This window comes from Garra rufa, chromosome 12, assembly GCF_049309525.1.
Source record: "Garra rufa chromosome 12, GarRuf1.0, whole genome shotgun sequence".
NCBI classification, from domain to species: Eukaryota; Metazoa; Chordata; class Actinopteri; order Cypriniformes; family Cyprinidae; genus Garra; species Garra rufa.
Genome location: NC_133372.1, coordinates 25,903,251 through 25,925,537, shown reverse-complemented (window position 1 = coordinate 25,925,537; position 22,287 = coordinate 25,903,251). Strand labels below are relative to the sequence as shown.

Below are 22,287 nucleotides of genomic sequence, written 5' to 3'. Positions count from 1 at the left end.
CATTCACTGTAACAAACATGACCATTACTCAAAATGACCACTGAAGAACTATAGAAGAATTTAGAAAGAAAACAGTTTGGAAAGCTGCAATAGCACATTCCTAAAAAGCTTTTAGCGTTTATAATGGCTGTCCAACTCGGCAATGCTCTAGTGAGTTGCATTGGGTTGCATCATAAACCCATAGTCTTATCTATGCATATATTGCTTTGCTCTTATATCACTTATATTCATATCTTTGCAGTGTACCAGACTCTGTATGGCAAGAATTGAATGCACTTATTGAAATAATATTTGATTGTCATTAGATGACCCAACTAAAACTACACAGAATTACTGCGTACTGTTCATGGATGGCTTCTAACTGTTACCCAACACATAAAATCCCAAACCGTGAGCTCAAAGTTTCAAGCGTTCCCAATATTTCCACTATCCCCCAATAAAAGAACAAACTGTGCTATGTAAGTAAGCTTGGCAAGAATTGCTGGTTTGGCCTTTTGAAAACATTCATGAAAAAGAGATGAAGTTATCACAGTGTGGTTAGAGAGTCAATGGCACGAATCAAAGGACTGACTGTAAAGCCCTTTGTTGCAGCTTCTATTTGTCATGCTTTCATTCCAGGGCATGACCCGCCATGACACAATGAGAAACCGTTTGTCCTTGGGATCAGAACCAGCCTGCCTGATGGGCTGCTTTTTTTGGTCTGCTCCCTCAGGTCACTTCTGGCCAAAAGAAGATGCAGAAGCGCTTTGACTTAACCGCTTCATATGATTAAATTCAAGAGGACTATCATTCACCAACAGAGTGCTTTCCTCTACCTATGGGAAGCAGATACTTCAACTGTCCAGTATGATTATGTTTTGTGACTCTCAATTAAATGGGCCTTCACTGAATAGCTCTGTCGATTCCATCACAAGAAGCAAATATAATCCACTGAACACATAAGTAGCTTTTTAGCTGCACTTTCTTACAAGCAAAGTGAGTATCCAGTTAAATGGCTGAGCCATTTTTCTGCTTCTAACAATGTTAATAAAGTTATTACCAATGTAAACACGAAAGGACAAACTAAGCAAATAAATGCTAGTCGTATGTTAAATAATGGTTGAGACGCATTGATAGATGCACAGTTGATGCGTCACAAACAGCGAAAGGACAAACTAAGCAAATAAATGGCACATTTAATTCTGCAAGGATTAGGAGGTGCTGAAAGACTTCGATTTCTGACACTCCAGTCAGGAATCAAACAATCAAACAAAACTAAACCCTAAATGGCTAAAACATGCATTTTTGAGAGTTCAACTAGTTTACAGTGAGGTTTCCCCACACTTGGCTCAAGTACATGTGCATCCCATGCAGCAGGTGTGCTGTGGCAAGAGTTACCTGGCTTGCTCCTGCCGTGATGCAGTCGCTGAAGGCACCGCGTCGCGTGAAGAAGGCCAGCAGCTGCTGCCAGCGAGAGGAAGACGAAGGCAGTTCTTCACTGGAGCTCCGCTTGGCCCATTGCCTCTGCTTGGACCCTGGGGCGGCATGTCCGGATGCGGTGTTGGCCCGACCGCCTCGCGGGTACAGCGTGTTATTCCCGAAGATGTAGTTCATCACAGCCCTTGGGGCCAGGACAGAGCCGCAACAGCTGTCAAGCGCCGAGGCAGTTCGGAAAGTGGAAGCGTGGCAGAAGAGGGAGGGTGCACCTGGATAAGGTTACAGCATCCTCTCACGGAGCCGACGGAGGAATAATGTAAGCGCAAAGTCGGAGCTGACAGCTCAAAATCCATTCGTCGGCCAACTCGCAACCTTCCTGTCCTCACCAGCTGGGAGATCAAGTGTGCAGCAGGCTCATGCTGGAAGGTGGAGTGGGCAGCAAAGAAGGGAGGAGGTGATCGAGCTTCCCACAAGCGGTGCACGCTACTCTGGGCCGTGACTCCAGCTCCAGACGAGCTGAGACCTGAGAGAGGATCAATGAAGGACCGGGGAGCTCTCTGTGCATGGGGGAGAACCTAAGAGCCTGAAGAAGCAGGAAATGGGTTCAATTAACTGGCAAGTGTTGCAGTCGAAAGCCCACAGTTCTCCAGGGATTCTTAATCTAAATGGACTGGGGCTACAAGATCGTCCACGAGCAGGTATCAATCACATCACTTTCTTAAAAGCAAAAGCAAGCCATCCACTGCGCATTAAATATAGATGCTGGCATTCACGGCGGTGCCCTGATGAAAAAGAAACGATTGGTGTTGTTGTAGTCCTTTTCTTCTTAGGCATGGCCACACTCGGAGGACTCCAGTTTTCCGGCTGATCATTAGAGCCAGCCGAGCCACGAAAACTATTTCAGCAACGCTATTGATTTTTCCCTCCTCCTTGCACTTTAGGCTAAAAGCTTCATTGTCGGAAAAGATACGATTACCTAATGATTATCAAACTTTGTGCTAGCAAACATACTCACGGCTCCGAACGGGAGAGAGAGGCACAGATCCAGCGAGATCCAGAGGTAAAGGTAAATCCAGGAAGCGTGCGTGCACTACGCGTTCAGAAGAAGATGACGATTCCATGCTGTCTGGATGCTCCTTCTGACACAGATCGGCTTTCACACGCTGCAGTCTCTTTCCACACACATATGATTCAGTGAGGGGGAGACAAAAGGCTGTGCCTTCACAGGCAGAAAAAAAAGAAAAGAGAAAAGCGATTGCAAAAATAACCTCGTCTTTGTTAATAAGACTAGAATTCCTGCGGATCTCCACCGCGGCAGCGCTCCGCAGTCAAATCTATTGACGGTGGCTCTGTGCCGGTGAAAACTATCCAAGGTGTGCCACAGGTGTCAAATGAGGTAACAGACATTGTCACAGCTTGTGCCTCTATTCCCCCAGGACCAAAACCATGGCAACAGCTTCCACATCAAATAAAGCAAGCAACCCCACAGAGCCTGAGCCCTGCCTTCTCCTCCACCTAAATAGCTTATATTCACAGGGCTTTAATAGAAATTAAAGAGCCACATGCAATGGGCCTATTACCGCACAGCATCTGATCGGAGATACTGGCAACCGTCTTCAGTGATACTGGCAATTTTCAAATTAGCACTGAGAGGAAAGAAAACAAACAAACAAACAAACAAAACCATGACGTCCATTTGTGGTTAAGGGAAATAATGACACTAATGCTGCTTTAAAAAACTGTTATTGCTTTTCAGAAAATTACAGGACATTTTCTTCTTAAACACTTAGTAAATATTAGTGCTGTCAATCGATAAATAATTAATCAGACATTTTTCTTAAATTAATAGTGATAAATCACACATTTTTTTAAATATACTTTTAAATTGCAATAATTTCACATTCAATCTTTAAATTAATGTAGATTTTTATGATTTTTTATGACTGAAGATTTTATGACTGAGATTTTATTGATTCCGATTCCCAGATCCCCAGTTTCGATTCTAATAACACAGTCAATAAAAATTAGGTTAAACATTTTTATTCTGTATTTTTACAAACCTTTCTGTTGCAGCTGAATAACATGAGCAAAAATCAGCAGCCTACAGAACACTTAAAAATAACTTTTTTCTATGGTTTTAACAAAAAATACCAGAGCAAAAACAACTAGACTAATATAAATTTCAAACATTAAATTGTTAAAGACAAGTAAACAGTCAGTAAAAAAAATATAAACAAGCAAATAAATGAGCAATAGCTCATAAATAAATACAACTAAAGAAATTACAGGTACAGAAATTTAAATCAAAAGTTTAAAAAAACTGCATAGTTTTCTTTTCATAAATTAAATATAGATTAATCCTCATTAAAGCTACAAAGGATATTTAGTCAAGATCAGTGAATGCTTTTTTTGTTCTTGGGTTAACATTAATGACAGGCAGCACGTTTATTAGGCTGCGGTCTCTTTAACACCGAACACACACAGATCTAAAAATACTGTTTTCTATCTCATCTGTTTACTTTCACTTTTCGACAAAAACGGCTGTGTTTATGATAATATACTGACGTTTTTATGTGCATATTGGGCAGTAAATGTAAAAGAGAAATCAGATTCGGCCTGGAATGACTTTTTCTGCAGTGGATATGGACAAAACGGTTCAAGAACGGACACAGGCCAGGAACCTGCACCGGCAAGTAGGAAATACACAAAAATTGAATAAGTTATCAAACAATAAATACTAAATTAAATATAAAGGAATTCTTAAAGCTACAAAAGCTATTGATTTCCTCTTTTTTTCAGATATCACAGCAGCTGAGTTAATAGCTTATTTGGCTGCTATTACTTTAAGAGCTGCCGCTGCTGAATGTGACGTGGATTTAATATGAAATGTAGACTTCTGGGAATCCATACTCTGGTCTCAAGAGACCAAGTCAATCATTTCGGATCCAAAAGCATCCAAAATGTTATGGTGTTGCTAGAGGAGGAGTACAGTGAGAAGTGCCTGGCTCCCAGTGATGTTCAGTTGTAGTAAAGCTCTTATACAGGGATGTATGAGTGCTGAAGGTGTGAGGGAGTTGTGCTTTATCAACACTTTAATAAATACACACACCACTGTGTGATGTAATACAAAAACTTGAAACAGAAGATGACCCTCTCCTCCTTCCCTGAGTTGTTGGGCATTTTTTCAACATGACAATGATATGCATTTTTCCGACGTAAAAAAAAAACATTCAGTGGACATGTGACAATTTGTCACAAACTTGTACGCCAAGATCTAGAGGACATACTAAGTACTAGAATATTATACATTTGCTAAATTAAATCAAGGGTGTACTAATTTCTGCAATTCTGATTTAATTTTTATATAATATTTATTATATTATATATTTATATATTTTTACAGCTCTATTTGAAAGTCCATGCAACCCAACGTCATATCACATTAGAGCAGATCACTGCCTTGAGACAATGTCCCAGGACATGCTTTCCAGTATTCTCATTTAAATGTGACCTTCTAAATGTTGAAGTGTATCAATAATTCATCAGCAATTAAATAAAAACACTGTGCATTTATTTTTCATGAGTGTCGCTGTGGACTCCTCACCATGGCTTACCGACTTAACGGACACCTCCAAAATCCAGACCCCCAACGTCACTGGAGCTCAAGACTCTACTGTTTAAACACTGTGTTAAATGACTCAACAAGACATTGAGCTTTATGTGATATTCTCTGATCCAAGTAAATGTCCAAAATCACCAACTAAACTTGGCAATTGCACAATAGTTAAGTTTAAAACTTTATCCAAACTTTATTGTAACCCTGATCACTCTAGACATGCAGATCTCAAAGGAGTGAGGGAAAAAAAACAATGCTGAATTGAAATAATAATAAAATGCAGCTAACCATGTAATACATAGCTACACAAGTACATCGCTATTAAGGGATTCCAAAATGGATAAGCTTATCAATATTTAAAGAAAGGAAAAACGCTTCCTTGTTGTTGACGTCAATTCCAACATGGACACGCTCCCATTCTCAACAACAACAACAACAACCAAGAATACATTAAAACCAATTAAATACAGTAATTATACTATGGGGCTGTTAAATGCTTGAATCTGATTGGCTGACAGATGTTCTAGTGAAATGCATGGTTAAAGTAGTTCCAGTCCAGTCTTGACTGCATTACATATCCATATCATTTCGCCAAATGGTTTCAGTTATTTCAAAAGGTCCTTGCAGGCTACAACAGCAAAATAACCAAAACCCACAATGACACTGACCATGCAATTAAATTTCGGAAACAACTAGATAAAAATAACAAATTATATCCATGTTTCTGCCACAAAATTACATTTTATTATGTACAGAGTGCACATCTATCGCTATCTCTCCCATACAAAGGCACACACACACAGTCCGGACTCACATCTACACAAAAACATGCTGTCAGTGCTGCTCTGAACAATGTATAGAAATACAACATTGTGTGTTAAAATAATGCATACTCGAGGTGTGCAATATTATTTAATAATTGAATGGCCTGTCGTCAATTATTCCTTACATAAACATGGTTTCTCATAACCGTAATTTTGTGGGACTAATTATTGGCAACCAAGAGCATTAAACCATAAAAAACAGAAGCAGTGAAAATGAATTCTTTCCAATATATTTAACATTAGATTCATTATATAACTATACTGCCCTTCAAAGGCAAAGCGCAGTAACTACACATTTGGTCAAAATTGAGTTAAGGCTTAAAATGGACTTTGTAACAACTGTTTTGTCTTGTGGCAAAGTCTCCTGGTTCCGTTTTGTCCCGTTTCAGAGAAACAAGAGTGTCAACATGTTTGACTAGCTGTTGTAAAAACTTTAAAGGCATTTTTCTCAGTTTCAGTGTTCGCGTAGTTACTGCACTTTGCCTTTGGAAGGGCAGTATATTTATGTACCAAACCACAGTATTGTCAAAATTACAGAGCTTTAACAAAGATTTTTATAATTTATGTACTTATATTTTAATTTATTTACAATAAAAGGGATACAAATTAATTTAAAATGCATTTTAATTTTGTAAGTAAAAAATGTAATTAGTCAATTAAAAATTAATAATTAAATTTATTATTTTACATTTCGAATCCCAGCTCGAGGATCATTCCCAATCCCACCCCACGCCCCCACCCTCATCTCCATTTAATTTAATTTAATTTAATTTACAATAAAAAGGATACGAATTGATTTAAAATGCATTTTAATTTATTCTTTTTAATGCATTTATTACAGAATTTAATTATTCAATTAAAATTTTTAATAATTACATTTTTTATCCTAAATTTGATCATACAACACAGCTGCGCAACAGGTGTCCCGAGTTCGAATACAAGCGCGAAGACTGTTCCCAATCCCGCTCCCCTCTCTCTCTCTCCCACTTCGATTCCTGTCATTTAGTTTAATTTAATTTAATTAGAAAGGGATACAAATTGATTTAAAATGCATTTTAATTTTTTTTCTTTTTTTTTTTTAAATGCATTAATACTAGGGGTGGGCATAGATTAATTTTTTTAATCTAGATTAATCTAGATTAAATCTTGGAATTAATCTAGATTAATCTAGATTAAAATGGCTAATTTGAATTCTGCTGAAGGCATTCAGAATATGTGTGCTACCCAAATAATGACTAAAAGTAAGTCTTTGAGAATGGAACATAAAGCTCAATAAGCTGTTCTATGATCATTTGTTGATGAAAATAAATTATGTTCAATTAGATGTACTTGTGTTTACTAACTAACTAACAATGAAATTATTTTTTCTACCTATTAGATTGTGTTTTTTTTTTAACGTCAACACCTACCCAGCCCATTACATGTTATACCGTACTTTTATTTTGACAGGTTGCCGTGACGTTTCTGTGTCATACAGTATGATATGATGCTAGTTTTCTCAAATGAAACGTTAAAAGTGACACTCACAGCAATTTGGGAGATTAAGTTTATCTGTTCATGTGAGATTAAAAAAAAGCCAAAAATTACCGGGAGCGTCACGTGTGTTTCAGTATGAGTGTAGTAAAAGCTCGTCTCCGCCATGCATACATACAGCTAGGCAAACGGAACATTTCAGATTCATATTAAAACGGTCTTTTTGCATTTCAGTTTTCACATACACTAGTCCATATCGCGATTTGAATTAAGTGACTGACCAACATTAGATTTATGAATCCAAAAAACGACGAATTTACGTGGCATTTCGCGCTATAGTAGATTCGGTTTTCATGAATGGAGGACGACGCGATCCCGTCTGTGTTTTGGTGGAGGAGACTTAAACGCGTGACCATATTCGGTATACATTAGCGTTAAACTATCAAGGTGAAAGTCATCATAGCTTGCGTAGTTTAGACCCAGCTCCCAACCCAAATATGAGAATAGATTAACGGCGATATTTTTTTTATCGCATGATAAGAGTTTCGCGTTAACGCAGCACGTTAACGCCGATAACGGCCCACCACTAATTAATACACAATTTAATTTTTCAATTAAAAATTATTATCGGGTGTCCCGAGTTCGAATCCCAGCTCGAGGACCATTCCCAATCCCGCTCCCCCTCTCTCTCCCACTTCGATAACTTTATCGAACTTTAATTTAACTTAATTTAATTTAATGCAGTTGTAAATAAAATACAGTAAGGTCCAAAAAAATGACAAAAATCTGGAAGTCAAAATGTAATTTTAAACCTGGAAATAAATAAGACCTTTCGATTTTTTTGAAACATTTAACAAAAAAAAATGTACAACAAAAAGGACATGATCATCATGTTTTACTTTCTTTGAGTCTAAATGCTGCTGTCATTAAAGCATAAGAATATCAAAACTGATATTCACCAACATTTTTAATTTCAGCTTTTCACTGCATTTGTTATGCTGACAAGAAAAACTCTGACTAAACTTTGGGTTTAAAAAATGCAAAACAGAAGCTTTTTCACTTGTGGTCTCCCCAATGTTGTACCCCATTGCCTCACCAGTGTCATATAAAATGTTTTAAATTAATGGTGCTTGCTACAGCATAATTGTTTGATAATAGGAACAAATTAATATTACAGTTTATTCATTAATATCTAAGCAGTTGAATTACTTTCAGTAGGTGGACAATTACATTTACTCATCTAATCTGGGGACCAAAATATCTTGAGCCTTCAAGTAACATAGCAACTACGAGCATCTTAGTAACTGGCAACATCCCAGAATGCTCCAATATTGCAGTGATTCTGGCACAGATAAGCAGCACCTATATTTCACCATTATTAATAACAATAATCTCAATTACACATGACCAAAAGAAGCAAACAGTGACAACAAAATAGCGGCTGACAATCTGACACACTAATGTTTATGCCTTTTTTCCTATGCTATATTCTAATGTGGCATTATACAGTCTACAGAAAGCACATTACTGCTTGCCTTGTAGTCTTTTGCTCTGTAGGGAAATATATGAGCTGTACAGTAATTAAATGATCACGCCTCTCTCTTACATGTCATAGGCTGAACTGAACATGTTGTGTTGGAACATTGACGTTCTGCTCTGGCAGTCACAGAAGTGCAATATCAATCCCGTGTCTATCAATGTGACGAAGAGCTTGTCTTTTCTTTAAAATATGTTTTGCCACTCTAGAGTGCTTCATCAGCACTGCAATAAAGCCTAAAGCAGTTTTGCTTCAGGACAAAGATTCAATCCAGTGCTAAAACAGTTTAACGTGAAAAAAAGACTAAGTCTTTAGGCATTACATATACATGTGGAAATACGTCTCAAGTTTTGTCACAAAACAGACTATTATACACTCTCGCAAACAGACACGTTTTGACTTATTTTAAAGGGGGCTCTCTTTTCTAATACGCAACTGTCTCTTTTGTTTACCACCTCACGGTCTCTGAGCCGTTCCCTCTTCTTTTCCCCAACCACCAGCATTATGGGCAATCAATCGATAGCACAATACAAGGACAAAAGCCTTCGGAGCGTCCCCTGCCTCTTCTTCAGGCTTTCCGTCTCAAGGCCAAATGAATTTCGGCAGTAAACACGCAAAGAGATGAGCAGTTATTTCAGAGATGGAGTGTCGAGCACTTGGGGTGACAATAAAAATGGCATGTGGCGCTACTCTACATGCGAACGTGCATATCTTCTGTCGGCAGACACCGCATGATTGTTCCATTATCATCTTAGCAGTAAATTTTCCTTTCGTGCTTACAGAGACACATTTACATAAAAGGTATAAAAATGAAGAACCATTGAGAGAGTTTTAAAATGCAGCATATCTAATGATTAGATAGACACATGAGGATTTACGGGGGGTGGGGGGGGGGGGAGCACGGAATGAGCTTTAGTTGTTTATCCATTCACACTGCTTCCTGTATAAACTTGTGTAATATATGACAAATATTTTGGTAACGCTTTACAATAAGGTGTAATTTCTTAACATTATTAGTTAATCTATTAACTAACATGAATGAACAACACAGTACATTTATTACACTGTATATTAATCTTTGTTTAAGACCTTTGTTCATCTTCGGAAAACAAATTAATATATTTTTGATGAAATCCAAGACCTCCATAGACAGCAAGGGTCCTTCCATGTTCAAGGCCCAGAAAGGTACCAAGAACATCGACAAAATAGTCCATATCAGTGGTTCAACCGTTATTTTATAAAGCTACGAGAATTTTTGTTGCGCAAAAAAACTAAAATAACTTTATTCAATAATTTTTCTCTTCCGCATCACCCTAGCTCCATTTTTAGCGCTGTTCTGTCTATGGAGGGTCAGAGAGCCCTCGGACTTTATCAAAAAAATATTCTAATTTGTGTTCTGAAGACAAAATACTTACCAGTTTGGAACAACATGAGGGCGAGTAATTAATATCAGAATTTTCATTTTTGAACATTCCCTTTAACTGAGATTAAAAAAAATGCTGTAAAAGTATTATTCATTCTTGGTTAATGTTAACTAATAAGTTAATAATGAACCTTTTTTTAAAGTGTTACCAATATTTTGTATACTCATATATTTTGTATACTTTCTTAAAATCAGTTTTGGAAGGAATTTGATAGTATGATTAGCTTATGAAACATTTTTCAGTGACTTCTAACAATGTACTCCAACAGTTGTTTAACTGAATAATTTACCCATAAAATGCTCTCATTTACTCAACCCATATTATTTTCTTTCTTTATTCTTTCTCCCTTAAAAATAATGCCAACCTCCAGTAAAAAAAATATAAAAAATACAAATAAATAAATAAAATTAAATAAAATAGGTATATTTGTAGCAATAGCCAAAATACATTGTATGGGTGAAAATGAAAATGTATTTACTTTTATGCCAAAAATCATTAGGATATTAAGTAAAAATCATGTTCCATGAAGATATTTTGTAAATTTCCCACCTTAAATATATAAAAACTTCATTTTTGATTAGTAATGTGCATTGCTAAGAAGTTAATTAGGACAACTTTAAAGGTGTTTTTTTGTTTGTTTGTTTTTTTTGCACCTCCTGATTCCAGATTTTTAAAGATTTGTATCTCAGCCAAATATTGTCCTATACTAACAAAGCTTATTTATTCAGCTTTCAGATTAAGCATTTCAATTTAAAAAAAAATTGACCCTTATGACTGGTTTTGTGGTCACAAATAAAATAAAATAAAAACACACACAATAGCAAAACAAAAGTGTAATAAATATGGTTCATAAGTTTTCTGAAGGAATACAACAGATTTATGTTCAGGAACAGACTGATGTGGAAGTATGAACTACTTAAGGTTAATTTTTTTGTTGATTTTTTTTTTTTGGAGACTAACATAACGTTTTGCATCTAATTGAAAAAGAAAAAAAAATTGGGTTAAAACAGCATAACTGTAAATTATGACATAATTTTGGGTAAACTGTCCCTTTACAGGGTTAAAAAAAAGTGATAATAGCAGAAATTTTTATCTGCAATAGTTTTGCCAGAGAACACAATGTTTTGCAAATGTACGCAATTTTTTGGGAAGACCAAAAATACAATTTTGCTGATGAACTTAACACTTTTGCTTACAAGAATATTCAAAAGCATTGAAATATACAATAGCAGTCAAAAGTTTTAAAGAAAAACATTCTCTTCTGCTCACAAAGCCTGCATTTATTTTATCAAAAATTTTAAAATGTAATTTTTTCCTGTGATCAAAGCTAAATTTTCAGCATCATTTCTCCAGTCTTTATGTTCCTTCAGAAGTCATTCTAATATGCTGAGTTTGCTGTTCAAGAAACATTTATTATTATTGTTATTATTATCAAAGCTTGGAGTATAATTTATTTTATTTTTTGGGAAAGAAATTATAGAAATCAAGGATGCTTAAAATTGATCAAAAGTCATGATAAAGACATTTATAATGTTACAAAAGATTTCTATTTCCGATAAATGCTGTTCTTCTGAACTTTCTATTTATCAAATAAACCTAAAAAACTTATTATAATAATAATAATAATAATAATAATAATAATAATAATAATAATACATGTTTTTAACAGCAAATCAGAATATTAGAACTATTTCTGAAGGATCATGAGACTGGAGTAATGATGCTAAAAATTCAACTTTAAAATCAAAGGAATAAATTACATTTTAAAATATATTCAAATAGAAAACAGTTATTTTAAATAGTAAAAATATTTCAAAAATTGACTGTTTCTGCTGTACTTTGGATTAAATAAATGCAGGCTTGGTGAGCAGAAGAGACTTTTGACTGGTATTGTCCTCCCATCTCATGTTTTCCAATCACCCTGTTCCCTTAACAACTCTTCAAACCAAAAAACTAAACAAAAACTTTAACAAAAAACAAGACAAATGCTAGTACTTTGTGAAAACTGCCAGTCCAGAATAAAAACGCAAAACAAATGCTGTTCCTACCAAAAGCAAAACTATATAAAACCAAGTCTGTGCAGCTCTGCATTTAAAAATAAAAACTTATGTTACTGCAGAGGCAATATTTTCCTCCTCTTGTCCGCTCTGTGATTTACATGCACAGCTCAAAGTCATTCTGTCTGGAGCAAACACGTTCCGCGGGCACGATTCTGCAACCCCGTTTCATATATATAATAATAACTATTACCCACCAGCAACTGCAGCTGCAATCTTTTGGTCCTCCTAATGCTTCTGATCAGACGTCGTCCCATCTTCTTGGCGTACCAAATAGAGGCCAGCATGTCACTTACGAGTCCTGAGGTGAAAGCTGGCACAGCGTGGCATCCAGGGGTTTTGAAAACCGCTGGATAAAGCAAAGAAGTCCTCAGCTCTGATCCGAACTCCCCACCCACCCCCAGAAGCTGCGTCAAGGTGATCCCATGATGCAGTGCACGCAGGATAGGATCGTGATGTAAAGGGGGCTAGAGAGCCCGCCAGACAGCTTCACGGGTGAACACGTGGACCTGCATGCCGGCCGTAAGGGGACGGCTGATGCTACGGGACTCTAAACTGTGGTCCGTTAGATTCCCCAAGAATGACACAGCTCATTTTTCAGTAAAGCTGTCTCTTTCCCCCTCCTCCCCTGTGTTTCCTCCTCTTTGCTCTCAGCTAGACTAACGGAGGCTTTTAGACAGGCAGGGAGAACGTGGTTCAGAGCAGACCGATGACTGGAACGCAACGCGGTACAAAGCTGAGACAGCAACGTGGCTGGAACACCAAAAGCATCAGAGGCAGACTGGCATAAGTGGGTGTTATGTCATTATTCAGGTAGCCGAATTTCATCAAATTTTACACACAAGGAGTTGTATAACACCTTGAGAAAGCTATCTGTTGGTATTTCCATTCATTCCAGGTTGCTGAAACAGGACCTTCCAGGATTATGCAAACTTTATGTTCCATCTTTGCTCACTGGGCCACACTTCGTGCCAATCACTAGCCAATCACTTTTTGAATTTGAGGATCAGGGTAAATTAAATTGAACTTATTTTGTCTTCTGGGAAACATGAAAGTATCTTCTGTAGCCTCTGAAGGGCAGTACTAAATAAAAAAAAAATATGACATTTAGGCAAAATAAGAAAAATGCACACATCTCCTTTCTTTTCAAAAGTTTTCACCCTCTGGCTCTTAATGCATGTTTTTTCCTTTTAAAGCATCAGTGAAGAACAGTGGACAGTTCAACTGTTCAGGACAAACAAGGGACTTATGAACAACTATCTCTAAACAAAAAAAAACACAACTGTGGATCATTCAGGAAACAACACAGTATTAGGAATCAACTGTATGTAAACTTTTGAATGGGGTCATTTTTATAAATTCAACTATTATTTTCTCTTGTGGACTATATGTAAACATCTTTTATGTGAACTATCTTATTTATATATACTCTCCAATATATTCAGGTCAGTACCAACTAAATAATATGCATTTTGTATGATCTCTCTTATTTTGGTAAAATAATTAACATTTTGCAGATTCTGAAAGGGTATGTAAACTTTTGACCTCAACTGTATACTGGTCCACCAGATCGGCTCTTCAGGCCCAAAATATCCACTGAGGATCTGGCAACATCGGCAAGGGAGCGCACATTTGAGTAATGACAGTTACTGTAAATGCTCCAAATATTCACTGCAGCTTCTATGAGGTCACCTCCTTCAACTCCGAGGCAAAACGCCCAATCTCTGCTAAAACTACAATGACATGGCCTAATCGGTTTAGTCAGACACTTCAGCCATTTCTGCAACAGTAAACAAAAAGTGACACATAATTTATGCATTAAAAAACGATCTGCGATAAATGTGGGGATGTTAATTCTAACACAATCTTTGTGTTAAAGGATTAGCTCACTTCCAGAAGAAAAATTTCCTGATAATTTACTCAGCCCCATGTCATCCAAGATGTTCATGTCTTTCTGTCTTCAGTTGAAAAGAAATTAGGTTTTTGAGGAAATTATTCCAGGATTTTCTCTATATAGTGGAGAATCAACGGGGTGAATGCAGTTTCAATGCAGCTTCAAAGGGCTCTACACGATCCCAGCTGAGGAAAAAGGGTCTTGTCTAGCGAAACAATCGGTCATTTAAAAAAAAAAAAAAAAAAACACAAATTTACATACTTTTTAACCACAAATTCTCACCTTGCTCTAGCTCGACCTCACGTAATATGTAGTCATGTTGGAAAGGTCAAGCATGGCGTAGGCGGAAGTACCGACCTAGTGTTTACAAAGCGAACATGCAAAGAAAGTCAAACGCCCTTTACAAAAAATGTAAAACAACGATGTAGGACAATTTTGAAGATGGAGGAGAAAATGAGAAGGAGTTTTTCACCCTACCCTACCTTTTTAAACCGAAATACACAGACGAAGAACTAACCGCATGTGACACACAGCTAGAGCTAGGGGACGATGAACATTTGTGGTTAAAAAGTAGATCTTTTTTATTTTTTTGAATGACTGATCGTTTTGCTAGATAAGACCCTTATTCCTTGGCTGAGCCCTTTGAAGCTGCATTAAAACTGCAATTTGGACCTTCAACCTGCTGATCCCCATTAAAGTCCACTAGCTATATGGATAAAAATCCTGCAATGTTTTCCTCAAAAACCTTAATTTCCTTTCGACTGAAAAAACAGGACATTTTTATTCTGGAAGTGAACTAATCCTTTAAAAGGATCACCCAAAAATGAAAGTTGTGTCATCATTTACTCACCCTTTCTCTCTTTTTTAAAAAGCTACAGAAAACAGAATATTTTGAAGAATGTTGGTAACCAAACAGTTTTGGATACCATTAATATGGGACCAACATATGGAGAAAAAAAAATACTAAAAACTATTTTAATTGAGCAAGAATTCATGATTAAAAACACCAAAACATTTCTAAAAATATATTTTATGTTCAACAAAAGAAATAATGTCATACAAGTTTGGATCAATGTGAGGGCAAGTAAATGCTGACACAATTTTCATTTTTTGGTGAACTTGGGTAAATTGGGCAATTGCAACAAAGAACCCTTTTAAAGGTTGTATCAGCGATTTCTAGCCTAAAACATAAAGTGTCAATTTCAGCTGACCTTTCTTCACGATCCGCTCGCTGCCTGCCCCATAAATTGTCTGTGAAAAAACGCGTCTCTCTGGTCAGCCTAGGGTCCGAGATTTGCCAAAAAAACAATCGGCGCTACCAACCTTTCCACAGATAAACAAACAGTGTTCCAACCAATCAGCGTCAGGGGTTTGGTGTTGTGGACTTTCCTACTGGTGCAGGGATGTGAGGGAGGTGGAGCGAAAGTCCACAACACCAAACCCCTGACGCTGATTGGTTGGAACACTGTTTGTTTATGTGTGGAAAGGTTGGTAGTGCCGATTGTTTTTTTGGCATATCTCGGACCCTAGGCTGACCAGAGAGACGCGGTTTTTTCACAGACAATTTATGGGGCAGGCAGCGAGCGGATCGTGATGAAAGGTCAGCTGAATTTGACACTTTATGTTTCAGGCTAGAAATCGCTGATACAACCTTTAAGTGAGTCACTAAAATAAAATCTCTATATAATAATCTTTAGTCTAAAAACCAACTTTCTCTGAAATCCTCATGTCTATGATATCACATAACAAAATTAACACAAAACCTGCCTCACTTCAACATCAATGATGCATATTCAGTTTTCAGCAACTAATATTACACATTAAGTAAACCTTGGCGAAAGAAGTAAGAAAAACCTGACAACTCTCAAGGAAAATCAAGTGGAGTCTGAGCTTATTGGCAGCCGTGCAGCCATTTGGTCTCCTTGTCAACAGTTGTTATGCATCACTTTATTTGGTAACACATGGGATTTGAAGTCTTCACGCTCACGGTACACTTAGTGCCCCACCACAGATCCACTTGTCCCCACAGAGGCTACGGGGTAAAACAAATTACTGATTGTACCTGAGTCAGAAAAGCACCTTATTTGAATTCAAGGCAGAGTGAACCAGAGACGCCTCCATCTCCAGCTCCTATTACTTTATATGGCTGGACAAAACTAATGCACTTACTGCCCTGCAGCTCCAGCCACATTACTGCATTACTCTCCACTGCTGATGACACGCACTAAAGACATGAACACAATACAAAGACGGAAAATCTCAGGACCACAGAATATAAAAAGATTAGGTCACCCAAAAATAAAAACTTAACCTTATGTCTTGCCAAAAAACCCTATGCCTGTATTACCTTTTCAATGGAACACAAAAGGAGAAATGTTTTATAAATCTTCACGCAGCCTTTGCCATACAACAAGGTCAGCGAATTGAAAAAGAAAATTCCTTTTTGGGTGACCTAATATTTTAAAAACTAAATTAAATAAATAAATAAAAAAAACAGCAATTGCCTCATTTACTAGTTCTATTTCAGAAAATACATTGGTTTATTGCCTAAATAACATACAGTGGGGCCTACAAGTCCAGATAACTCCTGAAAAAAGCTTCTATTTTGAAGTTTTTCAAGTTGTTTACATCCTTATATATTAAATGGAGACAGCTGGCCAGAACAACAACACTGATTACATAGATGTATACAGAAAAGCCTTCTAATATATTATATACACATTATTATTTATGTGACCCTGGACCACAAAACCAGTCATAAGGGTCAATTTTTTGAAACGGAGATTTATACATAATCTAAATTCTGAATAAATAAGCTTTTCATTCATGTAAGGTATGTTAGAATAGCACAATATGGCCAGGATACAACTATTTGTATCTGAGGGTGCACAAAAATTAAAATACTGAGGAAATTGTCTTTAAAGTTGTCCAAATGAAGTTCTTAGCAATGCATATTACTAATCAAAAATTAAGTTTTGATATATTTATGCTAGGGAATTTACTAAATATCTTCATGGAACATAACCTTTACCTAATATCCTAATGATTTTTGGCATTAAAAATAAATAATTTTGACCCATACAATATATTTCTGGCTATTGCTACAAATATACCCATGCTAGTTAAGACTGGTTTTGGATTTCACACACACAATATATGTACACCATTCAAAAGATTGGCGTTGATATGATTTTTTTTTAATACTTTTAATATCAGTACTTTTATGCAGCAAGGACACATTAAATTGTTTAAAAGTGGTAAGTAAAGTCTTCTACACTGTAATGAAAAATATATATTTTAACTAAATGCAGTTCTTTTGAACTTCCTATTCAAAGAATGCTGCGTATATGATAGTTTCTATGAAAATATTAAGCAGTACACTCTTTTTTTAATTTTGATAATATTTAGTCATTTAAACATTAGTCATTTAAATTAGGAACAATATTTGACAAAATCAGTGTTTTACTGTATTTTTGATTAAGTAAATGTAGTCTTGGTAAGCATAAGACTTCTTCAAATCTTACCAAAGCTCAAACATTTGAATGGTACTTTAACAGTTATTTAAATAATACAGAAATGGACCTCAAAAGTGAAAACAACTGAAAAATTTTTTACTACAAAAACCTTCTAAAAAGATGGTAAAGGTAATAAGACACATTCTAATGCTTCTAAATACAAAAAAAAAATAAAAATGTAAAAGATCATTTACTTACCGCTTTGTCATCCAAGATGTTAATGTCTTTCTTTCTTCAGTCGTAAAGAAATTATGTTTCTTGAGGAAAACATTTCAGGATTTCTCTCCATATAGTGGACTTCTATGGTGCCCAAAAGTTTGAACTTCCAAAATGCAGTTTAAATCCAGCTTCAAGGGCTCTAAACGATATCAGCCGCGGAAGAAGGGTCTTATCTAGAGAAACGATCGGTCATTTTCAAAACAAATGAACAATTTATATACTTTTTAACTTTAAATGCTCAACTTGTCTCGTCTCTAATTCGTAGTGTGTAATCCGGCTCAATACAGTTAGGTGTAAGGGTTCGAAAAACAACTATGTTGTTCTCTTCTTTAAATTCAAAATCATCCTATATTGCTGTTTTACTCTCTTTTTTTTTTTTCTTTTTTTTTTTTTTTTGCAAAGGGCATTTGATCTTTGCATGTTCACTTTGTAAACACTTCTGCAGCAATGTAGGACAATTTTAAAATTGGAGGGGAAAATGAGATGGGAGTTTTTTGACATAACCTAACTGTCATGAACCAGAAAACCCAGTTCAGACATAGACAAGACGAGCGTTTGAGGTTAAAAAGTATATAAATTGTCAATTTCTTTCGAAAATGACTGATTGTTTTGCTAGATAATACTCTAATTCCTTGGCTGGAATCGTTTAGAGGCCTTTAAAGCTAAATATAATTTGCATCTTGGAAGTCCAAAATTTGGGGGCACCATTTAAATCCACTATATGGAGATAATTGCTAAAATGTTTTCCTCAAGAAACAGAATTTTTTATCGACTGAAGAAAGAAAGACATTATCATCTTGGATGACAAAGGGGTGAGTAAATAAAACTACTCCTTTGAACATGATTTGATTCAGGACCTCACATGACTTCCAGAAGAAAATTTAAAGATTTATTTGTTCATGTGTAAAGTCGTGGAAAGGCTAATCCAAGGCAGCCAAATGTGTATTAAAACACTTCATTTAGTTCTGTTTCAGCTAAATGTTCTGAAAATGTCATATTTTAGAAACATTTCAATATGACAACTTCAATATTAAATAAAGTAGCTGAGGTATAAACAGGCCTGCACCATCTCTTTGTGAAAAAAGTCTGCATGCCTGTTAATATAAGGACGATGCATCGTCCTGTTTCACAACCTCCCCCAGAAAATTGTTGTTGCCACAAACCTTATAAACACCAAATGCCCACTTTAAAAAGGCGGTCTGACATTCTGTTCAGTGAACAAGAAACAACTCTCCGAATGCGTCAACAGAGAAAGCCAAGAGTCACACATCACTTCTTGAGAATACAACAAACACATATACACAGAAGAAAGCTTTCTACAAAAAAACTGACAGTTTATTCAACAGCTTCTATAAGAAAAACAAAGATTTAAAACCTAACCTGAACATCCTCTCACCATATCTTTTAAACATTACATTATTTTTGCACTGACAAGGCTTCACCCTAAAGACAGCAAATTCTTTGACCTACTGATAAACATGGTTTGTTAGAGTAGCTGTGCAACAAGTCAGACAAATTAAGTATGAATTATTTAATCCTCCTTGACCCAGAAACTGGCACAATCCCAGTTTATTGGAAAGCATTACCTTTTACAAGAGCGCCACCAACAAACAGATAACGTAATTACTTTATAAATACCATACAAGGGTTACCCTGGCAACAAACATTTCACACTGATGTAAAACTGAAACTGTGTTCAGTTACAAAACTGAGGTAACACTTTACAATAAGGTGTCATTTGTTAACATGAGTTAACATGAACGAACAATGAGCAATACATTTATTAGACTACTTATCAATCCTTGCTAATGTTAGCTAATAAAAATATAGTTGTTCATTGTTTGTTCACAGTGGATTAACTAATGTTAAATTAACATTAAGTAAGATTAATGAATGCTGTAGAAGTAGGGGTGCAACGGATCGTAGGTGATCCGTGATCCGTACGGACCGGACTCCACGGTTCAGTACGCATGTGGTTCGCGGATTAACTGTTAAGTTTAACCATCATAGAGTAAAAGTTTATAATTTGCACGTGTTTTGTCTTGCCAATTTAGCCATTCAAACTGTTTAAACCGCTGCAGAAAAAGAGAAGACGCGCGTTGTTTTTTATGTATGTTTGTTGTTGTTGTTTTTTACCGCTGCCGCACACAAGCGAGCACGCGTCGCGGACAGAGAGAGAGAGAGCGAGAGAGAGAGAGAGACAGAGAGAGACGCGCGATTTAGACTGCGTGATTCACAGATTGATTCCTCTTCAAAACTTCTCTTAACATACATACAAAGTTATTTTTAAATACCCCTTTTTGTATTCTGGTAAACACAGTCGTTTATGTCTTCAGTGAACTGAAACAGCTGAGAAAGATGCGTGCCAGTATTAGAAACGTGCATTAGGCCTTAAAGAGACAGCATCCTATAAATACCTGCAGTGAGAAGCACTAGTTATTTTACAATTAATTATTACATTTCTGCACCTGAATACTAGTGTTATTGATTTTATTAGTAACTTTGTTGTATTCATCTACACTTGTCATTTGTGTAACTGTTCTTGTTTTGTTACTGACTTTATTAGTTCAGCTAGTAGTTTTTGCTATGGATTAGAAGTACTTAAAGCATTCAGAAATGATTAAAAAACAAACTTTTTTTTTGTTTTGTTTGTTTTTTGCTGATCCGAAAAATGATCCGATCCGTGACTCAAAATCCGTGATGTGATCCGAACCGTGAGCTTTGTGATCCGTTGCACCACTATGTAGAAGTATTGTTCAATCTTAGTTCATGTTAAGTAATGAACCTTATTGTAAAGTGTTACCAAAACGGATTACACTTGTATCTGTATTTGCCCCGAAGATGTCAAAATTGTTAATGGCTTTTAAAATCAGTTAAAATGTACTTTCACATCGCTCTTAATGCATGTTTTTTTTTTTCTTTTTGGAGCATCAGTGAGTGTTTGAACCTTCTGTAATAGTTGCATATGAGTCCCTCAGTTGTCCTCAGTGTGAAAAGATGGATCTCAAAATCATACAAATACAGGAAAAGGTTCAAATACACAAAAATGCTGGAAAACAAAAGAATTTGTGGGACCTGAAGGATTTTTCTGAAGAACAGCAGGCAGTTTAACTGTTAAGGACAAACAAGGGACTCATAAACAACTAATCACTAACAAAAAAACAACAAAGTATTGAGAATCAAGTGTATGTAAACTTTTGAAAGGGGTAATTTTTTTTATAAATTCAACTATTATTTTCTCTTGTGGACTATATGTAAACATCTTTATGTGAAATATCTTATTCAGGTCAGTACTAACTAAACAATAATATGCATTTTGTATGATCCCTCTTATTTGTACAAATCTAAAAACAAGAAACTAAAGAAATTTAAGGAATTAAAAAGTACAGTAAATCTTAAACTTGACAGCAAATATTCAAGTCAGTATTAACTGGTGTTCACAATACATTTTACTTTGGTAATGTGACTTTTTTGTTTGTTTTTAAGCAAAACAGGATTTTTATTGAATAGTTGGTGCTGGTCGCAGAACAGAATAAACAGAATAAAGTCAGATTAAACTAAAATTTGCTAAAACAATGCATTTAAGGGATATTTAACCTACAAATTAAAATTCTGTCTGAGTTCTGTCTCTTCTGTTAAACACAAAACAAGACATTTCAAAGATTTTTTTAGGGAAAAAATAAAATAAAATAATAATAAAAATCTACATTTTTAATGGGTTTTAAAGACGTTTCTTATGCTCATCAAGGCTGCATTTATTTGACCAAAAATACAGAAAAAAATGTAATATTGTGAAATATTATTTCAATTTAAAATAACTGTTTCTGTGTGAATATATTTTAAAATGTAATTTATTCCTGTGAGGCAAAGCTAGATTTTCAGCATTATTACCACAGCCATCAGTGTCACATGATCATTCAGAAATCATTCTAATATGTTGATTTATTATCAATGTGCTGCTTAATATTTTGTTGGAACCTGTGACTTTTACCATCTAAAAGTTTCTTTTTTTTTAAAGAAATGAATACTTTTATTCACCAAGGATGTGTTACATTAATAAAAAGTGATAGCAAAGACTATTGTTAGAAAATATTATTATTTTGAATAAACGCTGTTCTTTTTAACCTTTTATTAAAGAACCCTGAAAAAAAATATTAAGCAGCATAAATTCAGCCTTGCATCATAGGAATACAATATATTTTATAGTATACAATATATTAATATAGAACACCATTATTTTAAACTTTATTAATATTTCACAATATTACATTTTTTTCTGTATTTTGATCAAGTAAATGCAGCTTCAAGAATT

The 22,287-nt window shown here is 35.6% G+C and overlaps 1 protein-coding gene across 4 annotated transcripts in view; it reads right to left on the bottom strand.

Annotated features, from left to right (window-relative positions):
* Positions 1-2,522, bottom strand: part of dlg1a (discs large MAGUK scaffold protein 1a) — an 81,749-nt gene extending 79,227 nt beyond the window's left edge. The window contains exon 1 of one of the 4 annotated variants that reach the window (XM_073851352.1): positions 1,378-2,522. In XM_073851352.1, the coding sequence (XP_073707453.1) occupies positions 1,378-1,593 (216 nt within the window). In that variant the 5' untranslated portion in view covers positions 1,594-2,522. The remainder of the gene's footprint in view (positions 1-1,377) is intronic. The other 3 variants (XM_073851353.1, XM_073851358.1, XM_073851354.1) reach the window with 3 other exon arrangements.
* Between the last annotated feature and the right edge of the window lie 19,765 nt (positions 2,523-22,287).